Source organism: Gavia stellata, chromosome 1 (assembly GCF_030936135.1).
Source record: "Gavia stellata isolate bGavSte3 chromosome 1, bGavSte3.hap2, whole genome shotgun sequence".
In the NCBI taxonomy this organism is placed as follows: domain Eukaryota; kingdom Metazoa; phylum Chordata; class Aves; order Gaviiformes; family Gaviidae; genus Gavia; species Gavia stellata.
In genome coordinates, this window is record NC_082594.1 from 95,236,114 (window position 1) to 95,256,094 (window position 19,981).

The 19,981-nt window shown below is 42.7% G+C and overlaps 1 protein-coding gene across 2 annotated transcripts; it reads left to right on the forward strand.

The window, feature by feature from the left end:
- Positions 1 to 964: 964 nt before the first annotated feature.
- Positions 965 to 19,515, forward strand: DDX3X (DEAD-box helicase 3 X-linked). 2 transcript variants are annotated; one of them, XM_059830155.1, is made up of 17 exons: positions 965 to 1,093; positions 3,637 to 3,694; positions 4,751 to 4,801; positions 10,056 to 10,179; positions 11,357 to 11,500; positions 11,584 to 11,683; positions 12,265 to 12,400; positions 12,827 to 12,912; positions 13,325 to 13,423; positions 13,500 to 13,660; positions 13,856 to 14,000; positions 14,107 to 14,251; positions 14,558 to 14,739; positions 14,830 to 14,947; positions 15,401 to 15,557; positions 16,517 to 16,644; positions 16,993 to 19,515. In XM_059830155.1, the coding sequence occupies exons 1-17, from the start codon at positions 1,049 to 1,051 to the stop codon at positions 17,073 to 17,075; spliced, it is 1,962 nt and encodes a 653-aa protein (XP_059686138.1). In that variant the 5' UTR covers positions 965 to 1,048; the 3' UTR covers positions 17,076 to 19,515. The 2 variants fall into 2 exon arrangements, with proteins under 2 accessions (XP_059686138.1, XP_059686198.1); XM_059830215.1 differs by having other exon boundaries at positions 16,520 to 16,644.
- The last annotated feature ends 466 nt before the right edge of the window (positions 19,516 to 19,981 follow it).

A 19,981-nucleotide genomic window follows, 5' to 3' on the forward strand; every position in this document is an offset into this window, starting at 1 on the left:
CAGCATCAGTTTTGAAGGCATCTCAACTGGGATGGTCTGGAGCAGCTGAGAGGGGTGGCCTGGAAAAGGGTGAGGTGACAGAACTTCACAGGAAGCATGCACAAACTAACGCCAGGATGCACAGTGGGGTTCCTGCCCCCCACGGTGCAAAGGCACCGTGTACGGACCTCTGTGTGTGGCGGAAGGGGGAAGGAGGAGGCCGGTGTATTTGGGGTGAAGCAGCCCCCCCCTCCGCTGACCATAGTCCCCAGCTTCCGCTCTAGGTGACACTCAAGCCGGGCGGGCCTCACAGCGCGGCACTACTAGCGCCCTCCTCCTTTCCTCGCCGCGCTCAAGCCCCGCGCCAGGGGCTCGCCGCGCCTCCATTAGGACCTACGCCACTATGCCGAGGTAAGCGCACAAGATGGCGGCGGGCGCCGGCCAGGCCGCCCACGTGACCTAGAATCCGACTCCTTCTAGAGACATCTCAGCCGCGCGCGCGACGGGGGCCGGCGGAGCGCTCTCGCGAGCACGCCGAACAAAAGGAGATGGCGGCGGGGGGGGGGTGATCTCGCGAGACCTAGTGGCCGTTCTCCCCATGCGGAGAGCCGGTCGGGGGAGGAGAGCGGGCCGCCGGGGACAAACCTCGCGGTATCGCCAGCAAAGCCCGGGAGACCCAGCGGGTGCCGTGCGGGCCCGGCGCCCGAAGTCTCGCGACACCTCCGGAGCGCCCTTCACCGGGGGCTGAGCTGCGGAGGCCAGTGCAGGTCTCGCGATAGCCCTCCCCCGCTTCCTCGCCGGCGCAGCGCAGTCGGTTTCTCTCGCGATAGCGCTGGTCAGGAGGAGGGGGAAGGGAGCGCTCGGGCAGGGGCGGTAGCGTGCGCGCTGAAGTCAGCGCGCGCCGCCGGGCAGGAGGGGGCGGGGACTATATAAAGGCCGGGGCCGAGTCGGGGGGGGCTCAGTCAGGAAAGCGATTTGTGGGGCACGAGCGGCAGCAGCGGCGAGGTCCCAGTCCGGCGAATCTGAATTTCTCGAGGCGGAGCGGGGCACCCCGAGACGATCTCTCGTTATGAGTCATGTGGCGGTGGAAAATGCCCTCAGTCTAGACCAGCAGGTGAGGGATGGGCCCCGGAATGCGGGCCGCTCCGTTAACCGGAGTGCGGTGGCGGACCGGGCGGGAGGGGAGGCGCGGAGGAGGCTCTGAGTGCGTGGGGCAGGGATGGCAGGAGGGGCGGTTGAGATTCCTAGCTTGGGACTTCCTTCGCTCCTCGGTCTCCGAAGGTTGCGTCGTGATTTCCCCCCACACCCACCCCCGCGTTTTTTCGCCGGCAACCGCCCCCCCCCCCCCCCCCAATGCGGTCGATTTGTGGCGTATTCGGTTGTTGCGCAGTTTCCGTCGTGCGGCGGCTCCGCGCCGCGCCGGGTTTACTGCCGCGGGGGCGTGCCATCGCCGCGGCGGGGAGCGGATTGGGGGTGGCGCGGGAAGGACGGGACCCCCGCTGCCGCCCGAGCGGCCGAGGCGGGAGCAGTGCCTGCCCCGCGGCCTCCTCGCCACGCTCCAGGCCCGGCTTTTGTGTGGCGGCGAGCGACGATGGTAACGCTGGCTGCCGGGACCCCTGGCGGCGGTGGCGGGGAACAGCCGCGCGCGCGGGGCGGGGCGGGTGAGGAGGAGGGAGCCCGGGGGGAGGGGGGCAGGGAGAAACACACGATAAATGGCGGCCATTGTGCCTCTGGCGGGGCGAGGCGGGGGGTGGGGGAGGACGGCGCTTTGTGTTGGCGCCCCCTTCCCCAGGGAAGGGGCTGGGGGAGGGGACGCTGGCGGCTGCCTTTGTTTGAGCTGCGTCAGCAGAGCCCAGCAGCAGCCTTTCCCGCTCTTTCCTCCGGTGCCCGTGGGCCCCGGTGACGCAGTTGGGCCTGGACGAGGAGCGCCTCAGCAGGCATGTGTCCGGGCGGCGTCCGCGATGTTGTTGTTCTCTCCTTTTTTTTTCTCTTTAGTCCTGCTCCCTAAGTCTTCCACCCCCCCACCCCCCCGCCTTTGCTGGGCGGAGTCAGGCGCAGGCCGCTGCCCAATGTCGGGGGGATAGATGGTTATCTAATGCCGGGGGGGGGGGGGGGGGGGGGAGGAAGAGGCCCCTATGTTGTAGCGAGACTCCGGGCGGGCAGCTGGCGTGGCGGGGCAGCGCTAGGCCTCGGCGGCTTGTAGGCTTCGGGCAGCCGTTGCTCTGGAGCCTTCAGCGAAGTAGGTCAGGGAGCCGGTCCTTCCCCCCCCCCGCTGCTTCTCCTCTTCCTTTCTCCTTCCCCCTCCCCCCAAGACAGCACGTGACGGGTGCCGGCTGCCGGATTAGCTGGGCGGCTGCGGCTGCTCCCTGCTGCGCCGAAAATCCCAACCCGCAGTGCCGGCTGCACCGCCGCACTGAGATGGCGGCCGCGCCGGGCTTCGTCGCTGCGCCATCTCCGCGATCAGATTTTGGCGAGTGTTGCCCCCACGGTGGAGACAGTGGGGGTCCAGTGCGAGAAGATTTATGCATCGCTTCTGTTGACTGCTCCTGGAGAGCCACTTCTACGTAGTATAGAGTCTTTTTTCGTTTACTGTTCAAATAAGAATCATTCTTTAGCCTCATGCTGATGCTTGGATCAATTAGAGATCAGATTTTAAGCAGTAGCTTTAAAGAGGATAATACGAGGCCTGCCATGGGAGGATTTTTCAAGAACCTGAATGTCCTAAAAGGCAGCACACAAAACTGAACATCTAGAAGGACAGTGCGTTGGGATCTTTGCTTTGGATTGATTCAGGTCATATTGGAAGACACTTGTGTGCAATTGGTTTTCCATAAAATTCAGTTGTGTTTAAACGTGTCCTGTTATTCTGAAATAAGTTTCTAATCTACCTGTGCAGGTGAGCAACTGTAATAAGCTGGTGTTCAAGCTTTGCGAGTTGCCACTGCTTTCTGCTGAAATACGTCAAGTACAATATGGACTCAAAACATTTGGGTTACATGCTAGTAGTGCATGAACTGAAACACCTTTTGGTAGACTTTACTGGGAGACTGAAGGCTCTAAATGAAGTTTTAGAAAAGCAAACCGGAAATGGTATTTGCTGAATTAATTGTAGGAAGAAGTCACCTGATGTTTTGTGAACAGTAGCTGCCTCAAAGATGAGGACTGTAATGTCTCGGTAGTGTTAATGCAGTGTGAAGAAATAGCTGAGTCTCTACAAGTGAAGTGCCCAACTGAATTGTATTATTTGGGCTGTAGTCTCTGTAGACCTAAAAAAAAAAAATTGCCATTGATTTCAATCAGAATGCATTTTAATGGACTGAAAGACTATTTTAAATGGTTGTTTAGCCTGCATATCATCTGTGAAGCAGAAGTCTGTGGCAATTGATTTGGTGGGTGTAAGGTATTCTTCTGGACTTGCTGCCCATGTGGTACATGTTTATTGGTAGATACGAACATACTTAAAGATGGTATAGCCTTGAGTACTAACTGTGGTTTTGGTCCTTCTCCTATAGGGGAGAGGTAACTGACATTATAAACAAATTTCTTTGCAGCAATAACTTGTTGGAACACTGTTTGCTTTTGATAAGCAAAAGGGCTTTTTGTATCTTAGCATAAATTCATGTTATAACATGTTGATACTTGTTTTATTTCTTCTAGTTTTCTGGTCTAGACTTGAATTCCTCAGACTCTCAGAGTGAAGGAAGCTCTTCAAGCAGTAAGTACATGCAAGTTCTCAAGCTTACAGACACAGCTTTAGAAATAAAGGGTTTGTAGCTGTGAAAAGTAATTTCTGAAGCAAAGATTCACAGCGGCTGGTGGGGAAACTGAGGAGGTTGCTAGCTGTGCCTGATTTGAAAATGCTGTATACTTTAAGTAGGAGCACTTAATTTACCAGTGATAAGGCATGTGTAAATTTCTTAAGTACTTAATTAACTTGAGAGAACTTGGTGTTCCAATTTTGTCCCAGGTTTTCTGTTGCCTCTAGGCAAACAGCTGAGGCCACTGATGGTAGTAGTAGTGTGATAAGTCTTCTCAAAACATCCAGCTAGAGTTGGAATGTTTGAAGGTAAAAGTTTTAATAGTTAACTGTACTAATCCTACTTCATTGAGTAGAAACTGCATTCTCTGGCATGCAAGGCTTAAGTACATTAAGAAGAGAGGGGAATCTTCCAGGAATTCACATTCAGATCGTGCCTGGTACATTCTGATTTGTGTTGCTTAGCAGACAGATGCTTCTGGATCGTAAATGAAGAATGCTATTCAGAGGCAATTATGTGTGACTTCTGGTTTGATCTGAGCTGAACGGATAGGGATGGCTAAATTAAGCGGAAGGAAAAATACTGGTAGTAGTAACACTGTGAGTGCCAGTACTTGAATGACACAGTGAAAATCTTAAGCAGCTCAAATATCTGGCACCAGGTTAAGCCTTAATGAGTTCTAGGAAGACAGGCTTTCATCACAAGACACTGTAACATCTGTAAAAGGCATATATGACTTGGTAAAAAAAAAATAGCAAGAGATCTGTGCCTTAAAAAACAAACCTGCTACTTAAATGAGTATGCAAGAACTCAGATCTTCACTGTGTTGGTCCTCTGAGAGAAGGATATTAAATGCTGTGTTAAAGGAATCTTGTTTAAAGATGTTGTAAGAGGCCTTAAAGCTTCTGAGGCAGACAATTTTTTTCTAACCAAAAGCTGTTGTTGGAAGGGCTAGTATCTCAAAAGGTGCTAATGTTGCAATTTTGTAACACTACCTTTCTTTTGTCCTTTAGAAGGCCGATACATTCCTCCTCACTTGAGGAACAGGGAAGCTTCAAAACAGGGTATGTATCAGAAATACAGTGGCAACGCTTGTAACTGGTTCTTGGCCTACTTCTGAATCTCTAGGAACAGACTGTTAAAGGCTTTGACAGTACTGTTAAAGGTGATTATGCAGGCTGTTCGGCTGTTCTGTGCAAAACACTGCAACTTAATCTTCTGCTTTTAGTGTGCTATTCTTGGTTCCTTCACCAGGTTATAGTCTAAGCTCAAGTTCAGTATCTGATTGGCAGAATAACGTCCATATCTCATTAAGCAATTAACTGTGACTGAAGCAAGATGGAGTCTCCTATCTTAACTTCACTAGCTCTGTAATCTTGAGTATCGATTTTAATGGATTTTGGGAGTACCAGTTTTTCTGCTAGTGACTGTGATGTGGAACTTACAGTAAGCAGTTGCTTACTGTAAACAAATAGCACAGTTTCACTTTGTAAATGGATGTCTCTTGCACAACTTGCTCTTAACTAAGGGAGCATGAGGAAAAAAACCAGAGATTTTGTCCTTGTTTAGCTTCTTGTAGTTTTTATGGAAGTCCACAAGAGTACTTGCAGAAGGCAGTGCGGGATGCTGGTGCATGAAACATGCAATACATGACCAATGTTGGTCATAGTTTACACAAGGGGGTTTGTGCTGAGAAATGGCCCTTGATTTATCTAAACAAAACATGATAAAGAAGAAAAATTTGTGGAATTCTTCAGTGAAGTAAATCATGACCTTTATTTGTAAGATATAAAGCTTGCAGATACTGCAGCATGCATTGTCATCATGTCTGATGACTTGTGTAGGTACAAGAGAAACATTAACACCTGCTGAAATACTGGAATGGAGGAACTAAAACACCTTCTACAACTTAAGGAAGACTTAAATCTCATCTGTTTCTAAAGCAGTGGACTTTCACAGGTTCTCTTTTCAATACTGCAAGAGGACTCCTTCCATTAGGAGTGGGTGGGAGGAGAATATTGAAGTATATGTTGATAAATTTCGTAGCACTTAAGGAGCTATGTAATTTTTAATTTGATTAGATGAAAAATGCTCTGTTCTAGTTTTATGCCATTTGAAGAAACAGATCAGTCTGGTTTTGTCTTGCCTTTGCATGTGTCCAAGCTAGCGGTTTTTGGCTTTTTTACCTAAAAGAAGCATGGCCTAAAGCACCAAATGATAAATGGGCTGTTAGGAGAGCTGGATGTTTTGGGGAAAAGTAGAGGGACTGGTTGGCAGCTCAGTGATCTTGAAGTTCCAAATCACATTAACCTCAAACATGAGCAGTCTTTCAAGATATCGACTAGCTAATCCTGAGAGGTATGTGCAGGTTTCTCAAAAGCAGGAAATTTGCTGTTCATAGATTTCCTTTCCCTGTATGGTAATCTGTACCAAACTCCAGTTTAACCTTTGGGGATATTGGATATGGAGGGATACTTAAGTCTTAACCTTGAGTTTATATCATGACCTGTTATGTGCAGGACTGTCACTGTCTTTTTTTATTGTGCAAGGCTAGAGTTCAGACATTGCAAGGTACATGTGACCACGTATGGCTTTTCTGGGGGCTTCAAGCTTCACCTTGCAAAAAGGTAAACAAGTCATGAAACTTGTTTGACATGTGGCTTGTTCAATTAATAGAATGTAGGCTGTCAACTTCCTTTGGCAAACTTAATGTTTCAAAACCTCCTTTAAAACCTGTTTGAGTACTGTATTGCTAGACTCCTCATGGCTCCCTGTGACAAGGTTCATGATGGCTGAATGGAAAAGCTATGAATCTAGTTCAGGCCCCTTACTGAGAAGCAAAGTGGTTATCATCAGTGCAATGATGATGTAAAGCTGAGATATTTTATAGGATTATTTGAAGTCTGTAACAGAGTTGTACTTCTATGAAAGTAATGTTTGCTTCTGTTATTTATAACTAAATCAATGATTGCTTCTTTAGCTATGTTAAAGCTGTTCTGTATATTGACTGCTCTTCGGAATCTTTAGCAACAGATCTTTCAAGGTGTAGAGATTAGCAAGCAACAGGCAAAAGAGACCTTGGGTAATAGTGGCATTTGGCCGTGTAACAAAATTCTTGATGCAGCCTTACAAAAGTGTAGTAACCTAATAAAATTTTTATTCATGTAAAAATCAGTTAAACTATGTGGTAGAACTGTATTTCGGTAATCCAGTAGAATTGTCTTACTCACATACCATAACCTTCTGGACTTCTGTGAAAGTGTTAAATTACTGCACCCAAAACCTTGAAAAAAGAATTACTTGTATGTTGTTCTCTTAGACATGCTCTAGAAACAACTAGTGTATAGTTTCTAGCTTGGGGGTTCTCACTTTCCTCTGTAGCTGATGACGGTATAGTAATTCATAGACACTATCAAAGTTGCACAGTGGGCTTATTTGCAGCTAAGTAAGAAATTGCTTAAGGCAGTGGATGTAATACTTGAAAAATAGCTGTTCTTCATGTTCATGAAGAGCTGAGCACCTTCATGATTTCAGTAGGTATTGACAGGGGAAGCATGGTAAGGGATCTAGAGTATTTCTGTTTAAAACTCCTACAGTGCTTTCTTCAGCTTACTCTTTCCATATACCTGCAGATCTGTCCCTATTGTAATACTAATCTGTTAGCTTTGTGCATGGGAGCAAGACAGTACAGAACTGCAGGAAATGAGAGCATGCATAAAAATATGTCCTTGGGTTACTTAATGGCAGTTCTGTTTTTCAGCTGTTGAAGCTACAGTATATGGAGCTTCGTATGCAGGGCTGCCTGGTCTGAAGTGTTTTGCTTCCATGAGCTTGACTTGATTAACATTAAAGCTTGTTGTCATGTCATTTTCTTGTTAGATTTCCTGGAAGCTGCTCTTGGATATTTGAAGTCTGATCTGATCTAGAGTAGATCAAGGAGGAGATACTGAACTTACCTTAAGGGTCTTTTCTAACTGTAACGGATTCTGTGATTCTAACTATTTTTCCCATCTTTAAAACTGATGATTGCTGCTGCATGTGGGAGCTTTTCAAGTAAGCTGACAATGATTGGTGTTAGAGCATTATAAAATGTAAACTAAAATGCTGATTGAGGAGAAACATTGACAATTCTACCACTCTTCATAGGCGCAAGAACTACAAAACTGCTCTGGAAGTTCATTAACTTACTGAACTCCAAACTTAGCCCTTTGAGAAATATGTGCTGGATGGAATCTATACAGGTTCTTACTTAAAACTTCAAGACTGATAATTCTTGCACGGTTTCATGATCATTCTCTTCACTTTCGAAAAGTCAGTCTATGGTCCGTTACGTGTTGTCTCAGTGCATTTACTTCTTGATTTTTAATTTCTAATCGTGTTCTTAATAATGATGATGTCTTCTGCTAGCTGGCTACTTAGAATTGGCTTGTATGGCCTGGACCTCTTGTTCTGTGCTGATCCACAGGTAAAATCAAACTAGGAATACCAAACTGAAAGTGGAGTTAATGGCCCTAATTGTCAAGCAGGGTATGTGTATGTATTTGTTAAAGATTTGGTCTAGAAGTTGCTGCAATACCTTAAAGAAAAATATGGCGAGGTACCAGCTTCAGAAAGTAGTGTAGTAACAAGCTAATGAGTAAGCTTACTTTCTATGCTATTTGGAGTATAAAATTTTGACTCCTTTCTAGAACTTTTCAGACTTGGTAGAAGATCTTAATGCAATACAGAGTCAGCCTAGTATTGTCACTAATGAGAAACTACATCTGTATCTTCCTGACAATTGCTCTGTCAGTGCCACTGCTGTAGATCTCTTGGCAGGATGACATACCTGAATTATTTTGGTGTAGTTTGAAAGTTACTCATACTAAAATCTGGATTTAGATGCCTTCTAAACAAGCTACAGATAACTTTCTCATGTTTTAATGAAGTGATTATGGTATTCCTGATCTTCTGTCAGCAGTCTCTCAGTGTGAAGTTAACTTATCCTTAAGGACTAAAGTGACTTCTTAAAGCACTTCAGAGGTCTTGAAGCATTCCATGATCTTGTGTGCTAATAAACTTTGTGCATGGATTATTTTTGCTGTCCGCCATACCAAATGATTTATAGTTACCGCACTAGTTTTTAAAGTTCTCTTGTGACTAGTGTGTGTCTGGATTCTGGGGAGTAGAATTTCTTACTTTTTTTAAAGTGTGGGGAAGGGGAATGACACTCTGCAGAGAACATCTAACAAAGCAGGGTAATTGTAGGAAAGCTTTTTCAGAGAGATAGGGCCTAGAACAACCCCTTTCTTTGGAGTAATTTTGTTTCATGGTTGCTTTTATTGTCTGGTGCATAAGTCTTGATTGGTTTTGTGCTGTGGAGCTGGCAAAAGCATGCTCACTAATAGGTGTGACATTTGTTTATCTGTTTAATTATTTCACTTATTCTCTGCCAGAATCCCATAGCTGAGACACTAGTTGGGTCATGTTTTCAAACTTGTGAAGGTTGTAACTCTGAGTCAGAATTTGCAAGTTCTTAGTCTAGTACCAAAGCAGTGTAGTACCTACTTAAGTACTGTTTAACATGCTACATTTCTGCTTATCTCCCAACCCCTGGTAGCTGAATAAAACCAAGGCTTTTTACTTCATGGTGTTGGCAAGCTGATGTACTTTCTATTCTACTTGGTCCTTTTCCTTTGAGTTAACATGCCTAAGTAGGCATCTACTGTATGTAGGTGTAAAAGTGCTGTGGAGAACTTCACCATGAATTACCACACTGAGTAACACCGTATTCCTTATTTCTGCATGGTGGCATTAATTTGTCTTAGTCTGCGTAGACGAGATTGCTCTGTGTACTTGCAGGATGACAAAACATTTTAATGTCATATGGATTTTTAATGCAAGAGCTAATACCATTTATTGATCTCTACCAGAGGCCTTGTTAACCTCACAAAAATTAAATCCATTGTCATGGATTTGTGTTGAAGTTGGAGAGATAATGTAGGCTTGGCAAGACTTAGTGTCTTAATGTTTCTAATGATAGTCATCTTTCCAGAGTAGGCAACTTAAATATTAGCAGTAAGGCAAGTACAGTGTTTTAAAAAATAACATACTGTTATGTACCTGCGTGGAGGGATTTCAGAAAGTTCTGATAGGCAATGGGAAATGCTTAGTTCCTATTTGAATAGGTCTTGACATTTTTAAGCCTTCTGTTCTTGAAGGACTGCCTGCCTTTCAATCCTGTGGACCTTCTAGTGAAGTCTTACTGGACAGAACTTAGTTTTTTATTTTACAAGCCTAGACCATGTAATGTATGGCTAAAATACCTTTCTCTACTAGGTTTTGATAGTGGTGGCTGGAGTTCTAGCAGAGACAAGGATGCATACAGCAGCTTCGGTGCGCGGTCTGACCGCGGAGCAAAATCAAGCTTCTTTGACCGTGGGAATGGATCGAGAGGAGGAAGGCAAGTACTTGTCTGGGTGGTGCATACGCAGTCTGTCTCAGTTCTAGTAGTTTACCTGTAATCTTGATGTTTATTAGAGTTTTAGGTGTGAACAACAGGATAAGGTAGGAGGAACCTGGGAGGGGAGGAGAGAGTGCGAGAACCTTGCTTTTAAAGCTACGTGACTTCAGGGATGGGAAACTTGCATGTGTTGAAAATGTGCCCTGTAGTCCACCACCAGCCACTCAACTGCATCTATAATGACTTGCTGACTTGGCTATGTCACCAAAAAAAGTGCTAGATGGGTGGCTACTTCCAGGAAAATCAAGAAGAGCTGTTGGGAGCACATAAAATAAATCAAAATGGATTTTTTAATTTCAATATTTTTTTCCTTGTTTTAAGTGTAGTTAATAAACTGGGTGAGACTCTTGCAGGTTCTCTACCTTATTGATCAGTCTTACACACATCATGCGTTGTATGCACAAGTGTGGTGAGAGTGACCTTTATCGACTAGTAAAGCTGACGTTAGTCCTGTATCCAGACTTTTCTCAAACATGATTTACCAGACCAAAAACTAAACAGTTGAGGTAAGGATGTTTTCCACCTTCTTTCAAAGTCAGTAATACAGGTGAGCTCCCTCTTTATAAAATAATAGTATGTGACATGTAATGGAGGTGTTTAGTTTGGTCACATGTGTGGTGGGGGAATAAAGGAACAAATTGTAGCACTTGAGGGTTTTGTCTGGATGTGGGAGACCTATGTAAAATGAGGCACAGACGAAGGCAGGAGTACCAAACTGTCTCCTAAGAGGTTTAAGCAGAGCTCCCTCAAAAAATGGCAAAGACTGAGCAACTTGAATTGCAGCTCTACTGGCAGATGACTGATTCTTTACGTTTGTTACACTTAAACAAATAAATTGATACAAGCTTCAGTGTATGAAGCTAAACTGAGCTGTGAAATGGTGACAAACTCTCCTGTCTATGACACAGAATAACATGACCTAGTCTGATGGCTGGGACTGAACTCATTTCAGTTTGTAGGTCAAGAAGCAAGTACAGATAATCTGATGACTTCGAAATGTTCTACAGTTGCATATGTAACACAGAGCACATGCTACTAGATTATTATAGCTTTAATTTTGCATGTCAGATAATCCTGTTGCCCAGGAATGGTGGCCTGATACTCTTGCTGTATTTAGATACGAAGAGCGTGGAAGAGGTGGCGACTATGACAGGAGTGGCTTTGGTAGATTTGACCGTGGTGGTGGGAATAGCCGCTGGTCTGACAAATCAGATGAAGATGACTGGTCAAAGCCTCTTCCCCCAAGTGAACGCCTGGAACAGTAAGTAATGGAATAGTGTAAATTCACATGACAGGGTCAGTTGATATGTCTAGCAAGTAAAATATTTCCTCTTCTGTTTTTAGAGAGCTCTTTTCAGGAAGCAATACTGGCATTAACTTTGAGAAATACGATGACATTCCTGTTGAAGCAACAGGCAGCAACTGTCCTCCACATATTGAAAGTGTAAGGTTTTGTTTTTTTAAATCTGGTTTGCTGATGTATCTAATAGTGACTGTTTTGCATGTGAAACTTGATGTCATGCTGTCTTAAGTTTAGGGAGGAAAGGAAACACTGTCTTGCTTTCCTATGGCTTACAGCTAAGCTGTTTCACAGGGGAGAGTTGCATATGATGAACTAAGACATAGGAAAAGTTGTGCAAGCTTCTTCAGTTAACACTTGTAGCTCACTTTTAACTATGTCACTTTTCTTTAAACAGTAAACACATAAAGAAGTAGAAGTGCTTGGAGGTGCTGGTTTGTTGGAGCAACTGCTTAAGCCTAGGCGTTGTGTCATGCTAAGCATAGTATGCTAGTGTAGTCTGTGCTTCAGGTTTGGCTCGCTTTTTAAGAATCACTTACGTGACTGGACTAAGTAGATACCAGACTCAGTAACTAACTGCTGAGTATCTGTGAACTTAATAGGCAAGTTCTATAGGAAGAGATGAAACGAAAGTTACTTCACAAATTATTTCTTAAGCTGAATGATGTGTTCCATGGTGATTGAAGGGAAGGATCCCCATCTTACTTGTTTTAAATATCTTGCAGTTCAGTGATGTTGACATGGGAGAAATTATTATGGGAAACATTGAGCTCACACGCTACACCCGTCCTACTCCAGTCCAGAAACATGCAATACCTATTATTAAAGAAAAGAGAGACTTGATGGCCTGTGCTCAGACAGGTAAGTTAATAACTCTTTACTGCTTAGTTTCTCTCAGGAGTAGGGTCTTGTATTCCTCAAGCTGCAGGTAAGAGGTCTGTAAGGTAGTGTAACTTCCTGTTCAGAATATACTGAAATACCTGCAGTGTTAGAAATTAATTAGCTTTAGAGTCTTGCAACTGCTTTAGATGAGGCTTGAATGGATTTACTGTGTTTGTCCTGAAAGAAATGTTCATGGCTTAAATCACATTCACTTCAGGGTTTTATGGTGTTGAGTGGTAAGTCTTTTGTAGATAACCTCTACAGGCTAAGGAGTGCACTCCAGTGGTGTAGGTGGTCTCAATATAGTAGTGCAGATGTTACTGGGAATATGCTAGTGATACAGGATTATTGCTGTAGTTGGCAGTATAGTAGCTTTGAAAATAACTATGAATTCTGTCCTTATAGGGTCTGGGAAAACGGCTGCATTTCTTCTACCAATATTGAGCCAGATCTATGCAGATGGCCCTGGTGATGCCTTGAGAGCTATGAAGGCAAGTATTTAAATACGGAGTCCTGGAAAACCTATGACCAGTGTGTATTTCTGCCCTATATGCTGGTGTCTCTGATACTGAACACAATAGCTGGGCTTAAATGTCATCATTATTTTGGGTATGATAGGCAAGCTTCTCAGCTTCTTCTAGAAGACTTTAGCTATTTCCTTTGAAAAATACAGGCTGTGGAACATTTCTTCCTGCATAGAGTTGATACGTGTAACTGTCTAGAGAAAAGATTGTTTTGAGTGGTTTTTGTTCAGATGCAGTACTTAAAACAAGTTGGCTTTCAGCCATGCTTTTTCTTTCTTGTTAAGAGAAACTTGGTGACCTGTCTTCAGTATTGTCTGTAATAGCTGTTTTAATTCCCCTCACATTTGGGGTACTCATTCAAAGTATTTTTTTTCTTCAGGAGAATGGAAGGTATGGGCGCCGTAAGCAATACCCAATCTCACTGGTCTTGGCTCCCACTAGAGAACTGGCTGTGCAGATCTATGAGGAAGCCAGAAAGGTATATTTAGGAGTTAATCATTATAAAATAGCTCAGGTGTAGTTTTTCTTAGAGCTAATTTACTTTGTTTTTATAGTTTGCATACCGTTCCAGAGTTCGTCCCTGTGTTGTATACGGTGGTGCAGACATCGGTCAGCAGATACGTGACTTGGAACGTGGATGTCACTTGCTTGTAGCAACTCCAGGACGACTGGTTGATATGATGGAGAGGGGAAAGATTGGATTGGATTTTTGCAAGTAAGTAAAGTGTTCTTGCTAATGACTTGACAACTAGAAACTGTGCTTTTTAAAGTGAGAGCTAGAGTTAGTGACACTTAAGCTCTAGCTTTCAAACTGTAAACATCTAGTTGAGGACTTGTAGTCCAGTGTCTGTGCTGGTTACAGCTTAAAGGAAAAAAAACTATGAAGAATAACTTTATTATTACTACTTAGGTACCTAGTGCTTGATGAAGCTGACAGAATGCTTGATATGGGGTTTGAACCTCAAATTCGTCGAATTGTTGAACAAGATACTATGCCACCAAAGGGCGTTCGTCATACCATGATGTTCAGTGCTACTTTCCCCAAGGAAATCCAGGTACTTTACAAAAGTTCACATTTTAACAGTTCATAGCCCCAAGTTGCATCTGTGGCAGGGAGAAAAAAATTAACTGTTCTGATTGTTTTTTTCCTTCCCTTTTTAGATGCTTGCTCGTGACTTCCTTGATGAATATATCTTTCTGGCTGTTGGTAGAGTAGGTTCTACATCTGAGAATATCACACAGAAAGTAGTATGGGTGGAAGAGTCAGACAAACGATCGTTTCTGCTTGACCTGCTAAATGCCACAGGTAAAGACCCCTTTCAGATAGGTGAATAAGGCAAAATTCAGATGAGGCAAATCTAATGACTCAAGTAATAACTTCTATTGAGTGGGTGAATGAAAGGGTATTTTATTAACATGCAGTGAATGTATTCCACTGACTAAATGTCAGTTTCAAGTTGATGTAAGCTTCTGGTAATAATTAATGGGGAGGTCTCCAGTGTCTTCAGTTTAGAATAAACGAGCAGGGAACTGAAACTGCCTTTTATTGGGTGGTGGATCCAAGTATTTGTGCAGCTTTTCTTCTGCTAACCTGTGCTTTAATTATTGTTAGGCAAGGATTCCTTGACTCTGGTGTTCGTGGAAACTAAAAAGGGTGCAGATGCTCTTGAGGACTTCTTGTACCATGAAGGATATGCCTGTACAAGTATACATGGAGATCGCTCTCAAAGAGACAGAGAGGAAGCACTGCACCAGTTCCGTTCGGGCAAGAGCCCAATTCTTGTTGCCACAGCAGTAAGTGAAATCTATGACGTTTGAGCCAGTAGGCATATTACTTGGCATGTGGTATTTTACTAAGATTTGATTTAATCCTCTAACCATTAGGTAGCAGCAAGAGGACTGGATATCTCAAATGTAAAGCATGTCATAAACTTTGACTTGCCAAGTGACATTGAAGAGTATGTACATCGTATTGGTCGTACAGGCCGAGTAGGAAACCTTGGTAAGTATGACTACAATTTTCATAGACAGCACTTCATACCCGAGTTGATAGGCACAATAATAGTAGCAACTTACAACTAAGTACTCAAGAGAAGCCCATGTGCTGTCTCCTGTGACCAGAGGCTGGTCACTGCTGTATAGTCAGTGTGGAAAGCAACCAGTTCCTATAGTGTTTTTGTTGCTATTAAAAAGCTCTGGTACCACATGTAAGCTTGGTATCTTCTGTTTCTGTCAGCTGATTCTGTGATTCTGTAAATAGCCAGGGTTTTTGTGACTAGTTGGGGTGGAATAATAGTCTTAAATGGCTTTCTTCTCAGGTAATTGTAGTGTTCTCAAGCTTGTCTATAAGGAATCTGATACTGTACCTGTCACAGGTGGAGGTGGAGTGTGTAATGGGTTTAAGTGCCATAGCGTATTTGCTTTTTGTGGAGCTAAAACTGAATGCTTACTTTAGGTCTTGCCACCTCATTCTTCAATGAGAGGAACATAAACATCACCAAGGACTTGCTTGATCTTCTTGTTGAGGCTAAGCAAGAAGTGCCATCTTGGCTGGAAAACATGGCTTATGAACAGCATCACAAAGGAGGTGGCAGCCGTGGGCGATCTAAGAGGTAATGATCACAGCTTTAGCTAAAGGTATACTTAATCCATTGTGAGAGGCAGTTCTGTGTCTTGTTTTTCAGTCTAAAAATATAGTTAGAGGAGGACAAACCAGTGCAGTATAAACTGTGAGTTGGGCGTATCAGAAGGTGACAGCTTAATGTCTGGTTTTGTTCTATCTTGTAACACAATTAACCCGTAAGACTTTTCTCCTCTTAAGCAGACAACTAGATATGGCTGAGGTGGAATGACATCTAGCAAAAATGGCATTAGAACTCTGTGAAAGCACTTACAAAACACTTACTAGAAATGCATACCTGCATGTGCCAGAGATGTGCCTTAAGCAGCTATTTTGATGTTTAGGAGGAGGTAATGCATGCCTTCTGACATAAGAGGAAAGGTATGAGAGTTAGACTCCAGGGGTGAGGCTACTTGTAAAATAGCTTTGCTATGGAAACCTAAAATGCTTTGTATTACCAGCTTAAAAGCTATGTTTACTGGCTTAAAGGGGTGGGAGGAAACACAACCCTTCCTCTTAATGTAGGTAACATGGTATGACCATGTGAATTCTAGTTGTTTTGTTGTTTTCTCTTTAGAAGTATGCTTGCAAAATTGTCCTCCTTTTCTACAATATGAAGCGTGGTCATAAATGCATCACTTAACACTAAGATCGGTTTGGAGGCTCTGTGGAGCAGAGGTTGCACTGAATCAAATCTTACCAGGACCCGAGAAAGTAATTAGCGTAACATGGCCCTGCTTGAATAGTACATTTTCTTTTGCTATCTTGAATGCCCTTTTCGGATAGCATTGGGATGCTTATAAAGCATGCTGAACTCAACACTTGCACTGGTTGTTGGCTGGCTGTAGCTGGTAACCAGAGTTGAAGAAACTTAGTACTTGAATCTCAGTATCTGCAGTGCTTAAAATACCAGTGACTTTACTCAAGTGTTTGTTTTCTTCCTTTATGCAGCAGTAGATTCAGTGGAGGATTTGGTGCCAGGGACTATCGAACAAGCAGTGGTTCTGGCAGCAGTAGCTTTAGTAGCAGTCGATCAACCAGCAGCCGCAGTGGAGGAAGTGGCAGCAGAGGATTTGGAGGTAAGAAAAACTGGGCAGGCAGTGTTGGCAAATACAAAACCAGATCTAAACTGCTTGCTATAGTAAAACTTCTGGAGGTAATGTTTCAATATGAGGTCAGCTGGTGCTTCTTATGCAAAGTCTCGACATCCTTCTTGGATCTAGGCTAGTGCAAGTTACCCGTCTTTGATTGTTTTGATGCTACCTATCTTTCCAGCATTTTAGTTCAATGTGTGCATTTGACAGTACTTCTGGGTGGGTTTCCTTTAATAGGCAATAGACATCTTGTCTGTGCCCTGGACTGTTTTCTTGTTGTGAAGGCACAAGTCTTCAGGTTAATTAAGCATTGCTTTCTCTTGCCTTTCATAGGTGGTGGTTATGGCGGCTTCTACAACAGTGATGGATATGGAGGAAACTATAACTCCCAGGGGGTTGACTGGTGGGGCAACTGAATTTGCTTGCAGCAGATACCCTACCAAACAAGCTAATATGGAAACCACATGTAACTTAGCCAGACTATACCTTGTGTAGCTTCAAGAACTCGCAGTACATTACCAGCTGTGATTCTCCACTGAAATTTTTTTTAAGGGAGCTCAAGGTCACAAGATGGAAACAAAGGAACAAGTAGCCCTATCTTGAAGGTGGTTTTGAAGACTCTATTGCTGTAGTCAGGATTAACTCCCCTCCCACCCATCCCCACCCAGAAACTGCATTTATAATTTTGTGACTGAGGATCATTTGTTTGTTAATGTACTGTGCCTTTAACTTTAGACAACTTTTATTTTGATGTCCTGTTGGCTCAGTAATGCTCAAGATATCAATTGTTTTGACAAAATAAAAATTACTGAACTTGGGCTAAAATCAAACCTTGGCACACAGGTGTGATACAACTTAAACAGGAATCACTGATTCATCCATAATATTACAAAGAAAAACTTATGCGGTAGCCTGCATTAGGGCTTTTGGTATTTGCAGATTTGAGAAATAAAACATCTTGAAGCATATCAATGCAATTAGTTTCTAATGTGGCAAAACTGTACTAAGTTAAAGTTCTGATTTGCTCACTCTATCCTGGATAGGTACTTAGAACCTGATAGCCTTTAATAAGCCATTCCAGTCATGATGAGATGATGTATGGATACATGCATACATTAAAAGCACTGTTTTTGAAGTTAATGCAAGTAAATACAGCAATTCCTTTTTCAATATTTAGGCAGATCATTAATGTGAGCTAGCCAAATGTGGGCAGAACATTACAGGGAATGTTTAAAGGTCTGATAACTTGAAATAGTTTTTAGGAGAATTCATCTATTTAGACTTTTTAAAAATGCCTGCCATATGAAATTGAAATGGTAGAATGGCTGACCATGGCAGTGATTGGTCCTCCTTAAGGGCCTGACTGAATTTTTGGTCTAATAACGCATGCTAGTGTTGATGTTTTTTGGTCAAGAGGGTATGAACAGGAAGAATTATGCAGCAGGCTTTATTTTAATGCAGATTCACATTACTCTGTTCAAGCTGCGTGGAGATGTTAAACTGGCTTACTGTAGACTTTGTAAAATGGCTCCAGAAGAGTAACAAACAAACCTGAGATCACAGAGGTTGGAAATGTACATAAACTGCACAAGGTTTCAATTCTGCTATTAAGGTGCAGTTTTAGTCAGTTTTAGTTGCATAGGTTTCCATTGTATTTATAGTCTGTTTATGCTAAATCTGGCCAAAGATAAGTATTGTCCACCAGAAAAATGCCTCTGCCACTTGGAATTTCTGTGCTAACTTTGTGGCCAGAGCAGTTAACAACTAATCTACAGTGGCATAGGAAAATGGCAAAAATCTCCTAAAGTGCAATAGATTTTTTCAAGTGTATTGTGCCTTGTTCTAAAACTTTTATTAAGTAGGTGCACTTGACAGTATTGAGGTCATTTGTTATGGTGCTATTTCAAGTCTAGGTTTAGGCCCTTGTACATTTTGCCCATAACTTTTTACAAAATACTTCTTTTATTGCACATTCAGAGAATTTTATATATGTCTTGTGTGCGTGTCCTTAACTTCCAATCTTATTTTGTCTCTTGGAGATTGAACGCAGCTTGTTTAAGGAGAAGGTAGTAGATTCTAAAACTTATTTGGGACCATGGGAATGATAGCTGGGAAGAAAACTATTTGCACACGACAGATTTCTAGATACTTTTTGCTGCTAGTTTTGTGTAATATTTATTGAACATTTTTGACAAATATTTATTTTTGTAAGCCTAAAAGTGATTCTTTGAAAGTTTAAAGAAACTTGACCAAAAGACAGTACAAAAACACTGGCACTTGAATGTTGAATGTCACCGTATGCGTGAAATTATATATTTCGGGGTAGTGTGAGCTTTTAATGTTTAAGTCATATTAAACTCTTAAGTCAAATTAAGCAGACCCGGCATTGGCAGTGTAGCCATAACTTTCTGATAGTAAAACAAAAATTGGCAACTTAAAATTAAACATGCCAAGGTTTTGATACACTTGTCTTAAGATATTAATGAAACACTTCTAAACACTGATGTGAAGTGTCCAGATTCTCAGATGTTTGTTGCGTGAGTTTTGTTTAGTTGTGTGTTTTTTTTTTTCAGTGAATGTCTGGCACATTGCAATCCTCAAACATGTGGTTATCTTTGTTGTATTGGCATAATCAGTGACTTGTGCATTTTAGCAAGTTTTATCAGCCAGCAATATTTTCAGTTCAGATACAAGGATTCAAAACAATATGCAAGAATGGATTTAAACTTGCTGAATGTGAAAATTGAACTTCAAGTCACTGTAGGTTTAGAATTGCTTATTGTATTAGTTTAGATGCTAGCACTGCATGTGCTGTGCATATTCTTGATTTTATTAAAATAAAAAAGTTGAACTGCACAGTCTACTCATTTGTGAAGCGTCACTCTTCTGGTTTACAAGATCTGTAGCCCAAGTAGTCTCATTCATGTGCAACTCTGGAAGCAGGTGAATCTAGTGTGGTACACATCAGTGTGATTATAAATGGTAGCTAGGCTTAGGGTTACAGCTGAAGCAGCCTTAAAATAACGTGCCCTATGATGTTGGATACTTGTACAAGTTTTCTGGAGAAGCTAACAGAGCAGGTGTGGGGCAGATGAGAACCTTCTCATTTTTTTCCCTTTTGGTACCAAGTTTGGCTGTAACAATGTAATTATACTCATACTTGATTCCTCGGGCTTTTAATGTTAATTCATCTCACAGTTGTGCCTCTGAATTTAGCAAAGGTGCCTTGTAGTAGACAGCTTTAATTTTGACATCTTACTGTTGATTGTTGCTAGGCAGCCTCATTGAAAACAAGCATGTGCAGTTCTGTGGGAATAGTGCA

Coding starts and splice junctions, on each gene's coding strand:
- DDX3X (XM_059830155.1), top strand. CDS start 1,049: ATGAGTCATGTGGCGGTGGAAAATGCCCTCAGTCTAGACCAGCAG. Junction 4,802..10,055: donor CAGGGAAGCTTCAAAACAGG/GTATGTATCAGA, acceptor TTTCTCTACTAG/GTTTTGATAGTGGTGGCTGG. Junction 11,501..11,583: donor CCAAGTGAACGCCTGGAACA/GTAAGTAATGGA, acceptor TTCTGTTTTTAG/AGAGCTCTTTTCAGGAAGCA.